General features: G+C 31.4%; 1 protein-coding gene across 1 annotated transcript; it reads right to left on the bottom strand.

Moving 5' to 3' along the window:
• Nucleotides 1-327: 327 nt before the first annotated feature.
• LOC131176353 (histone-lysine N-methyltransferase SUVR4-like) lies at nucleotides 328-14,551 on the bottom strand. The gene is made up of 6 exons (XM_058141441.1): nucleotides 14,468-14,551; nucleotides 13,620-14,216; nucleotides 13,023-13,291; nucleotides 8,832-8,898; nucleotides 8,689-8,739; nucleotides 328-441 (listed from the first exon to the last, which is right to left on the bottom strand). Exons 1-6 carry the CDS (start codon nucleotides 14,549-14,551, stop codon nucleotides 328-330), a joined length of 1,182 nt encoding a protein of 393 aa, XP_057997424.1.
• Between the last annotated feature and the right edge of the window lie 893 nt (nucleotides 14,552-15,444).

Raw genomic sequence — 15,444 nt, 5'->3', positions numbered from 1 at the left:
TATTATCCTTTAAAAATTTATCAACTATAAGTTTAATAATTAAACTAGTTATAATATTTATTCTTATATACATACATTAAAAATTATATTTTATAAAAATTATATTTTTATTTATATATATATTGTATAACAAATTAATAATTATATATATATATAATAATGAAATAAATAATGACATATTTTTATTAATCATTTTATTTAATAATAATAATAATTAGATATAATTTTAATGTACTTAAATATATCAACTAAAATGAGATATCAACTATCAACTATTAGTAATAACTAATAGTTGTATCCAATATTTAAACTGTAGAAGCGTCGAGTTCAACGAATAGATGAAGATAACTTTGTTGACTTGTCACGACAATATGTGCTTCCACACTTGCACTTGAAAGCTTTAATTGGATGGTACTTATCATCAAATTCAATACCATAATCCTGCAAATAAAATATATAAATTATCTGATGCAATCTTTAGGATTGAGAGTAAAAATCTAAGATTTATTGGAGTTTTTAGTATAAATTGTGTCTATTCAAAATTTTCTATGTAAGAAAATATTAAAAATTTAAGGTTTTGTATTAAAATTACATAATTTTAACAGTCAGTTAAAAATTCATGGTTACATAAGTTAAAAGGGAATATATAAAGCAGCTAACAAGATTTGCTTATAGAAAACAATGAAAATATAGTTTTAAATAGGATTTATTATGATTTTAAATAACATATCATTTTAAATGGCCTGATTACAAAAATAAGCTAAATCTTTTCATTTAAATTTTATCTATAAATTTTGAAAATTTGAAAATTTATTGAAATTTTATCTATTTTTTTAAACATATTCTTTCATTTCATATTCTAGTAGAAACAACCTTACTATTACAATCAACTACTTCTAAATTTTATTTTGATATATATCGTGCATCAAAATTTTTAGTCATTTGATCAAATTGCATGGTTTTAGTCACACACTCTTACTCCTCACTACTACTAAATCTCATTATTACTTGATGTTAATGGTTATGTCATCTACTAAATCTCTCCCATTCTATTCCCAATATGTGCTATGATCATTCCTAATATTATCTAGCATCGTATTACCAGACATCCATCTTAACATTCACTTTTCTAACACATTTATCTTGTATGTATGTCATATTTTTGATGCTTAACATTCACTTGTATACAACAAAGTTGCCCTTACTACACAAATCTATAAAACTTACTTTTTACTTTTTCAAGGATCCTATAGTTGCATAGCACACTCATCGTACTCCTCCCTTTCATCCATCTTGTTTTGATCCTATAAGTTACATCTTTATTTATTACTCTATTCCTTTGGATGATTGAAACTAAATACTTGAATTGATTGCATTTTGATACCCAAACTCCATCCAATCTAATCTTATCACCATTCATTCTATGAGAGTTAAACTCACAATGCATATATTCCATATTACTTTTATTTACTATAAAACTTTTACTCTCAAGAGTTCTTTTCCAAAACTCTTAACTTTTGATTAACTCATTAAACATCCATGACTAAGGTAAACAAGTATGAACTCAAAATCGCTCCTCAATGTAAACTCACTATTATGGGGTCATCTGTATCCCTTTCCACTATTCTTACACTTGTAGACACTCCCTTATACATTTTCCTTGTGACATTTATGTATTTTAGTTGGACTCTTTTATATTCCAACAACCACCAAAAAACTTCCCTCAATAATCTATTATATGCTTTTTTAGGTCAATGAATACCATGTGGAGAACACTCTTCTTCTCCTTATAAATGTCCATTAATCTTCTTGATAAAAAATAAGTTCTATTGTATATCTATCAGATATGAAGCCACATTGATTCTCTAAAGTGTCTTTAAGTTTGCATTCAATCACTCTTTCCCATTTGTTCCTCTACTCATTTGTCATCTTTCTAGATTTTAGTATGCATTAAAAAGCTTGGTTCATCAAGCTATTCTAACCTCCCCAAGACACTTCCATATTTCTATAGGGACACCATTAAGCCACAAAGCTTTACATAATCTTCATGTTCTTTATGGCCTTTTTAACTTTAATAGATTTGATTCTATGAGTTTAATTAAGAAGTATGCTTGTGTGAAAAGGGAGAAAAATAGCAGTTTCTAGCAAGTTTGGATAACAATTTTTTTTTTTTGTGCAGCATATCCTACACCTAACTGTGAGATTCTCTAGACAAAAGGAAGCAACGTTCTTTAATTAATTTTAATCTTCAACAATCCTAATTCACCTAGGACACATTATGAAGACTTACAATAGTTATAGAAATTAAATTAGAACTAATTAGGAATTTTTTTTATTCTATTTAGGACTCATTAATGTTTTCCTACTTCAACTAGCATTTAGATTTCTTTCTATTTTATTTAGGATTTCCTATTGTATTTTAGTTTATCTAAAGTTCCTATTTAGTAGTTTCATATTCCTATTAGGTTTAGGAATCTAAAAGCACTATAAATACCCTTATTTACATATAATTTCAGAGACAACTTATTATCAATAAAAATCCAGTAGATGTTTCTCTTCTTATTTTTCACTATTTGTGTATGGAGTATGTTTCTATTTGAGTTTTACACTGTGTTAGGTGGTATTAGAGTGGTAAAAATAACCCTAATCAAGATGTCTAACCTTAATGGAGGTAATGATGATAATGGTTCTCGCGATGGTGATTGAGGAGCTAAAGCCCATGAAAAGGACAACGCATTGCAACGTATGAAGCAATGTTTGGAACAACACCTAGAGCAATGGCTAGACCACATATTTGGGAGTATAGAAAGATATCTTCAAGAAATTGTGGGCCATCTCGAGGCTCCAGAAACCAATGCAAGCAGGAATAGGGTGGGAAATAGAAGGCCAAGGGATGGTGCAACTCGTGGTGACCCTATTTATCGACCAATTCCTTCCCGTAGGCAATATGTCTATGATGAAGACTCAGATTAGGGGACATTTATGATCCCTATGATTATCTTAGGCATTGGCAGCAAAGTGATTATGGGAGGAGAGGTGTTCATGGATATGATGAGAGGGCAAGCAACAATTAAGGGTTGGAAGTCGATATTCCCAACTTTAATAGGAATTTGAATATTAAGGAATTCTTGGATAGGATAGCGGATGTGGAAAGGTTTTTTGACTACATGGAAAAAAAACTAACATGGTGAGCTAAATTAGTTGCATGCCAGCTCAAAGGTGGTGCTTTCGCTTGGTGGGAGAGGTTACAAGCTAGAAGGGAGAAAGAGAGAAGGAAAAGGTCCAGTTCATACATGGTATACGATGAAGTACCTATTGCAACAAGAATTCTTACCACTAAATTATGAGCGAATTCTCTTCTAAAAGTACCAATGGTGTCAATAAGGAAATCAAACAATCTATTAGTACACTGCCGAGTTCATGAAATTAGTAGAAAGAAATAATCTCCATGAATTCTTAGGGATAACTTTGTTGACTTGTCACGACAATATGTTGCACGGTATTTAAAAGGATTAAGACTTACAATTAGGGATAGAATTGGTGTCTAAGTGCTGATAACTTTATCCAAGGCAAAGAATATGGTGTTAAAGGCATAGATGATGAAGTACAAAAAGGTGAGCCATGATTCTTATCCAAGGCATGATGAGGACAATGAACGGGTTGTAGTTGGTAAAGAGGAAGAGGGTTCCCATGGTGCTCCTAGTGTTGCTAAGGGAAAGAAGACAAGCAATGAAAATCCAACAAGTGGAGTTGATAAAACATCAAGTTCCAATCTCCCTAAAGGTACAAATACTTATGCTAAACTAGTTCCTATTAAATGTTATAAATGCAATGAGGAAGGGCATAGGTCACATGAATGTGCAAGGAGGAAAACTGTGAACTTTATTGAAAAACAAAGGGAAATTTGTTGTGAATCTGAAGAAAGCGAGGATGATGATGATGATTTTGAATATGAAAAATCCATAGAAAGGAAGTTAATGTCCTTCCAGAAGGTTGAGGAAAAGTCATTAATTATTCATGAATAATTAGGAGGAAAGCAACTTAAGATTACAATAGGAGCCTTGGTTGTCCAACCTCAAATCATGGTGATTCCACAGGAAAAATTTATTAACCCTTTATGTCCTATTGTTTAAGTTAATTTTATTTGTCCAAATGTTTTTCAAAAGACAAAGGCGAAGGTGAAGTTTATAAACTCAATCTTGTTTAATTCTCCATTGACTACGTTAACATAGAAAGTTATATGATGCACATTTTCAATAAAGATTTTCATTCTCTTCCGCTTCCAAAATTCAAGGGAGAATTTATTCTAAGTGGGGAGAATGGTGTGGAAGTTGTTATGGAAATGTTTTTGGTTCATTGCAAATTATTCCAACTCGAGGATGAGATTTTTTTTTTTTTCAAGTGTAGGAGTATGATATGGGGCATTTTTGGGTGAAGAAGCAAGTCAAGCAACAATGGAAGCATGCTATTGTGAAAAGAAGGAAAAATAGCAATTTCTAGTAAGTTTGGGTAAAGCTGATTGTAACATCCCCATTGCACGTGTTCTGTACGTTCTGTTGCTCCTGTGGTCAAATAACAGTCCAGGCTAGTCAGGATGTCTAGAACTACACTTCGGTAATGGTAAACAGACATATAATGATGAAATAAATAAAAAGAAAATACAAGAAAAATCAAACAAAAATGAAAGAGAGAAAATGAAGCTAAGTTAAACGAGCAATGACCGCATGATGGGTGATCAGACTGGAAGGCCGTTGTCGACCCGGGACCATGGGAACCCTCTGAATCTAATTTTGAGACATAAATAAAGGTTTATTGAAATGTAATTGACACTAGAAATATCAAAGAAAAATTAGTAAATTAGTACAAAGAAAAATGAAAAATCGAGAAACAGACAAAAATCGGTGTTACCGAAAAATCGGGAATATAACCCGAAGTGGGGTATTTTGGTCATTTGACACCTAGTATTGCCTTTTGACCTCAATGTCCATTAAAAATAAATAATATTACACTTTAGAAATGACATGAAAAATTAAATTGTGATACATTATGTAAATTGTGAAAGAAAAGAGGTAAATGTGTAAATAAAGGAAACTTAATATAATTAAACATTAAACAACACATTAGTGCTCCACTAACTATATTATAAACTACATAAAATAAACCTAAGTGGGCAGAATTGGGTCATCTTCAACCTTGGGAGAAGCTTGCCGTAAATCCTCTCAAAGTCCTCCATGCCCACCATGCATGAAGCTTTCTCTCTTCAAGCCCTCATTTTCACTTGCTTCCTTCATTAAAGCTTGCCTATTCACCTTGGGGAAGATATTGGCAACAAGAAAAACCAGATTTGGTGAAGTTTTGATAAGCATCAAAAGTTGTAAGTGTCCAAAACCTCTCCCTTGCTTTAGTAAAGCTTGTGTTTAGGTTGAGGTGAGTGTTTTGGTGAAGAGAAATGAAAGAAATAGTGAGAAATGGACTTGTCCATTTTCGGCAGCCATGAACCCTTGTTGAGCTTGAGTTATTTTTACTTCTAATGAATGAAAATGAAGGTTGATTAATTCAAATGAAAGTTGTAGTAAGTTTGTGCATAAGTATGTGCATGTAGTGTTTAGATTAAAGGTGTGAAATGGAACCTTGATGCCTTGAGCAAACTGCCATGTTTGGCAGCCCCTAATAGCATGAATTTGTGTGTGAACATGTGGTTATTAATGATATATGTTAATGTTAAATTGTGGGCAGCAAGTATAAGTGATATTGAAGTATGAATATGTTGAAGTATATGTGTAATATTAACATTGAAGTATGTTGAATTTTGGTGGAAATGAATGTTGAACTTAATGATGGATTGTGTGCATTGAGCACTTGAACATTCTGCCCAGAATTGTTGCTGAAATTGTGTACAATATATGTATAGAAGTGTTGTTGATTGAATATTGTAGTAATGAGGAGGAGAAGGAACATTAAATTGGGAGTGTATGAGCTTTTTGCAGGTTGTGTATTGAAGGCAGCACCTAAATTAGGCCACAAATACCAAACTGTGAACCCAATTGGTATGAGGCCAATATGGGGTGAAACTAGACACCAAATAGGCCAACTTTCATGTAGAAAGGTTGCCAAAATTCTGCCTAGAAACTGACCTTAAAAAGTGACCAAATCCGGATTAGTGCATTCAAGGCCTGAAAACTGACTATTTGGGCAGCAGTTAGTGTTTAGGCCATAACTCACTCAAAATAGGTCCAATTGACCTGAAATTTTGACCATGAATAGTTAAGACCTATATCTACAAGTCTTATGAAGACACCGAAGCCCAGAAATGACCAGAACCAAGTCAAATGGCTTGCACAAGTTCGGGCACAAAAACTGCCGAACCAAAAGTGACCTAAAAATTGACAAAATTGTGCACTAAAAGTGCAATCTGTCCAGTTTTAGCAAATTGACCATATCTTGGTCTACACAACTCGGAATGACCTGAAATTTTGCTCTAAGTACAATAAGACATAGAGCTACAATTTTGCTTCTTTAACCAGAAGCTAAAAACCAAGGGGAATAGGACTTTAAGTTAGACCAATCTAGCACACAAAAATTGAGAATTTGACATTTTGCATACAGTGATGCTTGAAGCATTTTGGCAATGAATGCCAACTTGTAAAAATGGTAAATTGCACTATATTGGCAGCATATTGAGATATAAATTTTGACATATTGATGCTAGAAACAACTTATCCATATTACCTAAAAAGGTCGACATATGCATTGACTTGTGAATTATATAATAGTTAGTAAACTCCAAAGATTGAAGAATTAAATAATTAATTTATAATGTGCCCTAGTTTGCCTAGTTGACTAGTATGGATAGGTTGGCATGCCAATAGGATTCTGACAGCTGTTCTGTAAATGGCTTCATGCCATACTGTGTTTTTACGGCTTATTATGCCGCACTGTGACTTTAATAGCCTACGGCTATACATATTGTGTATTTATTCTTGGCTTATCGCCAGATTGACTATATGGCTTCTTAGCCACACTGTTTGCACACCGGGAGACACTTTGTAACCGATGGTTGTGACCGATGGTGTGACGGCCTGAGGTACTAGGTACCCAGTGCCAGTATATCCGTTTATCCAGTCTAGTCAGTATATAGGCTACACGGGCAGTAATTCAAGTACTATTAAATTCAAATAGCTAAATCCAGTCTACTGACATACAGCACCACCAAAAATTTGTAAATACTTTATTTACTTTATTTTAGTGTATATTTCTTTATATTTGGCACCACTAAGCAAAATTGCTTAGCGCGTTGCTTTTGTAATGCGTAGGTTTTGGAGACACAGCTGGGGAGCCCAGCAGGCCTACGACCGGGTGAGACATCAGATCTGCACAGGAGTCCAGAGTCATCTGCACTGCATTGCATACATGGTAGGACTTAGGATATCTTGTATTTTGTACTTTTGTTGTATATTTGAAATTCGGCCCTGTATTTTGTAATGTTATGAAAGCTCTAAAGTTTGTAATATTTTGTACATATTAAATAACATGGAGATTTTCTGTACATATTTAAATTATTATGGACTGTATTATGGAACCGTTTAATGACTGTAAAAGTCTATTGACTTTACTGAGAAATAGAGACTGTGAAATATTTGAGATTTTGATATTATCATATTGAACTGTTTTCAATAGGTTTGAAAGGACAGTTTGTCCAAAATACAGACGGCACCTTGCCAAATTTTTTATTACTATTTTAAAACACTGACTTTATTAAAGTGTGAAAATAGCACCAGTATGCTATGAATAGCACATAAACACTTCTTAAAATCAAATTGAGTTTAGAAAATGTGATAATCACAGACTAGGTGTTCTGGCACGCCGTGTAGCACGCCTTGCTCGGTTATTCTGTAGACGGGTAAGGGGTGTTACACTGATTTTTTTGGGCAACATATCCCACACCCAGCTGTGGGATTACCCACATCTAAGCTGTGAGATTCTCTGGACAAAAGGCAGCAATGTTTTTTTAATTAATTTTAATCTCCAGTAGTCCTAATTCACCTAGCATATTTAGTGAAGACTTCTAGCAGTTGTAGAAATTAAATTAGAATTAATTAGGAAGTTTCCTATTCTATTTAGGACTTATTATTGTTTTCCTACTTCATCTAGCATTTAGATTTCTTCCTATTTTATTTCGGATTTCCTTTTGTATCATAGTTTATCTAAAGTTCTGTTTAGTAATTTCATATTCCTATTAGGTTTATAAGTCTAAAAACACTATAAATGCCCTTATTTATATATAATTTCAGAGACAAATTATTATCAATAAAAATTCAATAGAGGTTTCTCTCCTTATTTTCAATCTTTTTGTATGGAGTGTGTTTCTATTTGAGTTTCACATTGCTTCAAGATTCTTGTTTATCAAAGAAACATTAAGGTATGTAAAGTTATTCTCACGACTTCCATTGAGAAGCTAGTCAAAGTAGCATCTTCATCTCTCTTTAATCTCACTACTTTCTAACAAAGACTTATTGATTTTTATCTTTAATGCACTGACTTGATTTAGTCATTAAGATTTTTATATACACATACATACACTCAATACTAAAACATAACTTTTTTGGTTAATAATACCTGCGCATCATATAAAGGAAATTTACAAAATAATACCAACTAAATAGTTTAAGTAGTAGATAGAAGAATTACCCAAGTCAATTCTTCCATTGGCTCAATATCTTTAGTTGTGAAAAATGCAACCTGCATGATAAGCAAATTTTAAAAATCTTCAACTGAAGGAGAAAAAAAAGGAGAAAGAAAATATGCTTGTAATTTCCAAACCACATGCATACATGATAATAGTGATGATCTGGAGTCTCTACTTCGACTGGGATCTCGATCAAGTTAGCATCATAGCATCTGATGATAATAAAGTATTTAGCTATAAAAATTTTGCGAGTGCATTATAATTGAGAATGGACGTAAATGCTCAATTTTTTTAACTAGTAAAAGCTGAATTCTGTAAAATATACAATAGTAGTTTATCTTATATGATTAGCCTATATATGCATTAGAATACTTTTTAACCAAACTTTTTCTCCCCACAAAACTTGTTGGTGATTGATGTTGAACCCACTTTTTTTTTTGTTTTTTAAACAAAAATACTTCTTAAATGCTATTGAAAAAATAATTTAAAATAATTTTGAATTTTTTATGTTTTATGATTACAATACTTTAAATTTAAGGTTCCATTTATTTCGCAAAAAAATTAGCATTTGGGTATTCAGGAAAATAAGTCAACAGAAAATATTTTCTTGGTCAAAGAGAAAATTAAGCCATTTTTAAAAAAATAACTTCCAATTTGCAAAAGAGAATTTTTTTTTTTGAGTTTTGATAATTTTATTAAAATGTGAAAATAATTATACATGCATAACATAAACACATATAACTTAATATTGCCACCAAACAATGGAAAATATTTTCATATTTTCTTAGAAAACAATTTCTATGAAAACATTTTTCATATAAAGTTATTTTTTGTGAAATAAACGAAGCTTAAATTAAAATCAAATTTTAATGGCATGCATGATTTTTCAAAATAATAGCTTGCAAGCAATAATGTCAAACTGGTTTTCAAATCTTTTGTTACAAACTGAACCATGTAATAGTTTAGTTTAGCATTAGCAAATAATTACAAAATTGAGAAGTTTAATTTTCTAATGGTGTTATTCCTATGTTAACTAGAACTTAAGAGTTAAGGAAGCCTTAACCTCATGTGGCTAAACACATTCCTCCTCTTTTAATGGTTTTCACATAATCCATTAAAGTCAAAGAAAACAATAACACATGAAATAGACAATGACTTTCCTAAACCAAACATTTAGCTTACACTAGGATTGTGCAGTTAGTCAGTTTGGTTCCAAATCAAATCGAATCAAAGAAACTACAGTATAAAATTTAAGTTGAAATATAGATAAAGTCGATCCAAACATATTATTTTAGTTTTATTCGATTCGATAATTTGGTTTTTTCACTAGCCATATGCATAGAAAAGAAATCAATTTTCAAAAGCTAGAACATATACAAACTCAGTAGAATATATATAAACTCAATAAGAAATCAATCACAATAACAAGAACAAAAAGTAAATATACAGCGGCAAGTAAGAAATCAATTAAAACTTAAAACTCATAAAAACTCAATATCTAAAAGTAAAAAGTCAATCAACTCATAAAAACTCAAGGAGAAGGAGGAGGAAAGTTTTGTAAAGGATGTCCGCAAGGAAGGGTGGAAGTGGGTCCATTAGCAAGGAAGGCTGAGCATACGTTTGTGGGCAATGAACAAACAAGAAGAGAGAAAGGAGGATGTCTACTATGTAATAGGGAAGAATGGGAAGGGTTGACTTATATAGGAAGACAAAATAGTGTAGCATAGTAAAGGTTAAAAGTTCAATTGATTCTATTTGTTTAATTATTTTGCACTTACCAAATCAAAACCAAAATTTTTTAAAATTTAATCGAAATTAAATCAAGACCAAATAATCAAATTAAAAAACCAAACTGATTTGATTTAGTTAAATTTTTTAATTTTGACCAAATAGTGCTATGCTCCGGTTTGCACCTAGTACGAGCTCACTTTTATACATAGCATTACAATTTTTATTTTTATTTTTTATTTTTATTTTATTTTATTTTTTTTACAACTTAACTTAGAGCCTATTTAGAGTTAAGGAATTAAGATGGAAATCCACATTTTGGAAAAGTCGTAACGATTATAAAAAGCCCAAACATTTTTATGTTTTTCATTTTATCTAAAACTCTTAATTTAAAATTATCAATTATTATTGCAACTGTATTTTTTCACAACTAAATGATCAACCATATTTTTCAACTCCCTAATGATGTTTCAACATCACCACTACTATCATTATTTAAGGCATTTGATTCTCAATGTTGGATATGAACAAATCATTTTACTTCATTTTATCTCGAATATGTGCTACATGTATTCTCTATCAGATGTACTCATTTTGAATCTAATCACAACGTGTTACTATACATCTTAATATTTGCATTTCCACCACACTCATCTTATTGGTGTGCTGTCTCTTAGATGTCCAACATTCACTGATCTAACCACAATCATATAGTGCTTACTTTTCATTTTGTTAGGGATTTTACAATTGCATAATACCACTCCTCCATTTCATCCATCCTATTTTGATCCAATGAGCTACGTCTTCATCTAAAACTCCATTCTTTTATAAGATATTATACTTGAATTGATTGCATTTGGGCATTAAAACCCCGTCCAAACAAACCTCATCTTTTTTTCTCCTATGGGAGCTAAACTCACATTGCATATATTCCTTTTAGCTTATACTTAGCTTAAAGCCCCTTGCTCTCAAGAGTCCTCCACAACTTCAACTTTTGATTAACTTCTTCACAAGTTCATCTACTAAAACAATATCATTTGCAAACAATATACACCATGGTATATTATTTTGAATATGACTAGTTTGCCTATTCATAACTAAGGTAAACAGGTACAAACTTAAGGCCAATGCCTGACGTAGACCCACTGCTAAGGAAAACTTATCTTGATTCCCTCCCACCATCCCTTCACTGTCCCCTCCTCATGAGTGTCCTACCTATCAAATGCCTTTTCTAGGTCAATGAATATCCTTTTTTTTTCTCCCTACAAATTTCCATCAATCTTCTAAATATTTTTTTTAAAAAAAAAAAATTAAATTCTATTAGATAAAGCATTTGAAATTATTATTTAATTTCTAATAACATTTATTATTATTATTATTTAATTGTTTTAAAGTGCTTACAATTTTAAACGTTTTAAATTTAAATTAAAAAAAATTAAATACATCTAATTAATATATTGAAGATGGAGGCTTTTCAGGTTAAATATTTACAATCAATTAAATCTTTACTAGTCATACAAGAAGATATAACGACGAAATGAGAATTGAAGTCGGCCAGGCCTAAAAGTTTACCGTGTTTAAAACTCACTTGGTATATAATTAAAATAATAATAATAATAATAATAATACTGAGTTGGCATGTATTATTATGTATGAGAATTAAAAAATAATTTATCTATGGACGTAATAAAATGATTTCTTTTTTTATTATTTAATTGCCATACTTAAAATTCACAGAAAAATATATTTTTTGGCATTTGGACTTTTCGAAATAAAATAACAACTTTCATTCAAAAAGTTTATTTATGGAAATGTTTCAACCTATAATAACTTCTTATTTTTATATCATTACAATGAGAAAAAAATTATAAAAAATTACAAATTGTTGTTGTCCATGAAAATTGCCATTGATTATTGATTGCCAATGGTTAAGGGTGACTAATGATCTTGGTAGGATAATGATTTCAATATAAGGTTTTTTCTTTAATAATTTGCTAAATTTCAAAAAGTGACTTAATATTAGAAAATATAGAAAATATTTCACTAAAAATTTGTAAAGCCTATTACTTTTGGAAAACTGTAATATGTGAGAAAATTAATTTTTTTAATTTTTTAAAATTTAATTAAAATTTTAAAAAAAAATTTTAAGTTATTCTGTACTTTTTTTATAACTTCTATTTTCAATTGTTTTCCAAATGATAATAATGATTTTTTTGTAACTTTTTCATGATTAAATTTAAATAATTATTTAAAATAATAAAAATTAATCATATTATTATGAAAAATATCACATATTAAAAATTTTAAAATAAAATAAAATTTTAAAAATAGTTAATAATTATTTTTTTAATTATGTGAAGCAAAAATGAAAATTGGAATACGAGTAAGCATGCCCATATTCGGTGAAACAAAGATGTATATAATGTGTCATGTATATCATGCTATGAGATTTTTTGGTAAAACTTAAGTGTGAAATGATAGTCTAGAGTGTCACAAGATTTTTTTTAATAAAATTTAAAAAAAAAAATCTAAGTATGAAATGATGTATTCGGCATTATGTTGATAGTGAGAGAGAAAGGGAGAAGAATACGAAATATTATGGAAGTACCTGTGATTGATAAATCTACCAGCATTTCCAAATTCTGTTGCATCCAAGCAAAGGGCTTCTTCATCTTTCAGTATCCTTTCAGAACCCCAATCTGCATCCAAAAGCACTGGGTACGTATGTTTCTCCTGCTTAGCAACCCTCTCCTTGTTTCGCTCATAAAGCTCTTGATTCGTCACAATCTCCCCTACGTACTCGCAAACAAAAGTGCCCTTTTTTAGGGCATTCACAGATCGAATACCCCACCCCTTCCCTTCAGGTGTTCCATAAACCTAAACCATTTTTCACAAAAAGATAACCCAAATTAAAAGTAAAGGCAAGGAGAAGATTTTAGTGGCATATGACAATGCATATATCTATCTATAGAACAATTAATTCTTTCATAAATTTTCTGATTGGAAAATTGTCCTCCCAGTACCCAAAGCATCCCACACTTGTGTGCTCTAGAGAAGACTGATGCATATAGTCTTACCTCTGTTTTGCAGAGGCTGTATAGCCACTCGAACCCGTAATTTCTAAATCATAAATAGAGTAAATTTATCTATAAACAAGGAAAAAAAAACATTATTAATAAAAAAAATTTTAATTTATCCTTGTTACCTGCAAAGGCACTTGAATGCCTTGTTGAACAACACGATTTTTGCACTTCCTACTGCACCCACATTTACTCCAGCACTCCTTTATAAATTTCCTAGTTAAATGACCTTTGCACCGTTTTGTTTTCTTCAACTTTTGATGCAGATCATTTTGCAGAGGGCAGACTTCACAGTAATAGAAGTGTTTTGCTTTAGGTTCCAAATTCATAGCAATGCATTCGTCTAAGAAATTTTCCTTGAGTAATCCATCCTTTGTGTAAGCAAACTCTCCTAAAGTTTCTGCTGCACATGCACAAGGCAAGTCTGAGGATAGACAATCTCCATAACACTCTGCACAAAAATTACCATCTGATATACGAGCAAGTGAAAAATCGACATGAGCATCTTTATGAACCATATTACTTTTTATGTACAAAAAGTTTGGCAACTCCAGAGATTCATATTCATTCACCAAGGGAATTTGTATATTTTCTTCTCCTCGAGCAATATCTTTGAGATAAATAGGATATTTCTTTTGAACAACAGCATCCATGCTCTGCATGTTTGAAGATTTTGAGACTTTTAATACCTCAATCATATCCTTGCTTTCACCTTTGTTACCCTGTCAAAACAAGAAGAGAAGGAAATCATGGAATGAAATGTAGATTCATCAAAATGTAATCAATGAATCAAAATGAGCTTTCGCTCATTGATAACTGTGAGGTTTAAAGTTCGAATCATAATCGGAGCCAATTGTACTGAAAACAATGTGATCAACAGGTGTACATTCTATGGCATTCATCTTCCACCTGTCCTAGAACTGCATTCAAACTTCGACTTCGGAAAATAAGTGCTTTCAAAAGAATTACAAACCAGATACATCTTCACCACTTCTGTGACAGATGAACCAACGTCATAATGTGAAGAATTGGCTACCCTATGAACACTATCCTCCATATCTGAACATTTGAGAACAGTTTTCTTGTGAAGAACTATCTTCGCTTAACAGATCTAGAGAAGCCATATAAAAAAAAATTCCCAGGTGGAGAAAATCAAAATCAAAATCAGGAAGGGTGCTAGTCAGATTAATTAGCAGGAATTTTTTTTCTTTAAGCTAAGAATTTTATTGATAAGAGAAAAGAGATTGGGGTAACCCCCAAGCCAACAAAGCAGCCTCAAAACCTAAACAAAACAAACCTCACTACAATCTAACAGCAAACAGCAAGCAACCAAACAAAAGCTAAATATAGCTGGGCCAAGACTTCCACCAAATATAGACCAATATAACTAATAACAAGTGTAATGCTTAGCTCTACGAGACAATTAATCAAATACAACTTGTCTTGATCTATCAAGACACAAATAAGAAAATGTAATGAGTACACCAGGCATAAAAGATTGTAGTGGGTTAAACCCTCCATAATATTGTGTTTGGATGGCGTGAAGGAAAATATTTTGAAGTAGGGATGGAAGATAAGGTATCAAATTCAATTGGTGAGTTGAAAAAGTGAACCTTCCTCCCAAACATACTCAATACTTTAAAAATCAATATTTTACCTTCAAAAACTCCCTCCCAAACATAGTGTAAATCATTAGAAATTGACCAACCATGTGTCTAAATCATGAATTTTCCAATTTGACAAATATAGATTAGCATACCAAGTTGGAGAACAGCACCAGGACCAACATAAAGAGGCTGTTTGAGTAATGACACTAGAGAGTCCTCCTGAGAGCTATTTGCAGTGCTCCTATAATAAGCTCCACTCTCAAAATGTGATTTTCTTATTCCTCTAGGTACAGCTTTCTTGAAATTCTTGATTCTTCCCTTGGTCTTGATCAGACAAAATGCA

Source organism: Hevea brasiliensis, unplaced genomic scaffold (genome assembly GCF_030052815.1).
Source record: "Hevea brasiliensis isolate MT/VB/25A 57/8 unplaced genomic scaffold, ASM3005281v1 Scaf1, whole genome shotgun sequence".
NCBI classification, from domain to species: domain Eukaryota; kingdom Viridiplantae; phylum Streptophyta; class Magnoliopsida; order Malpighiales; family Euphorbiaceae; genus Hevea; species Hevea brasiliensis.
This window is presented reverse-complemented; position numbering and strand designations above follow the sequence as displayed.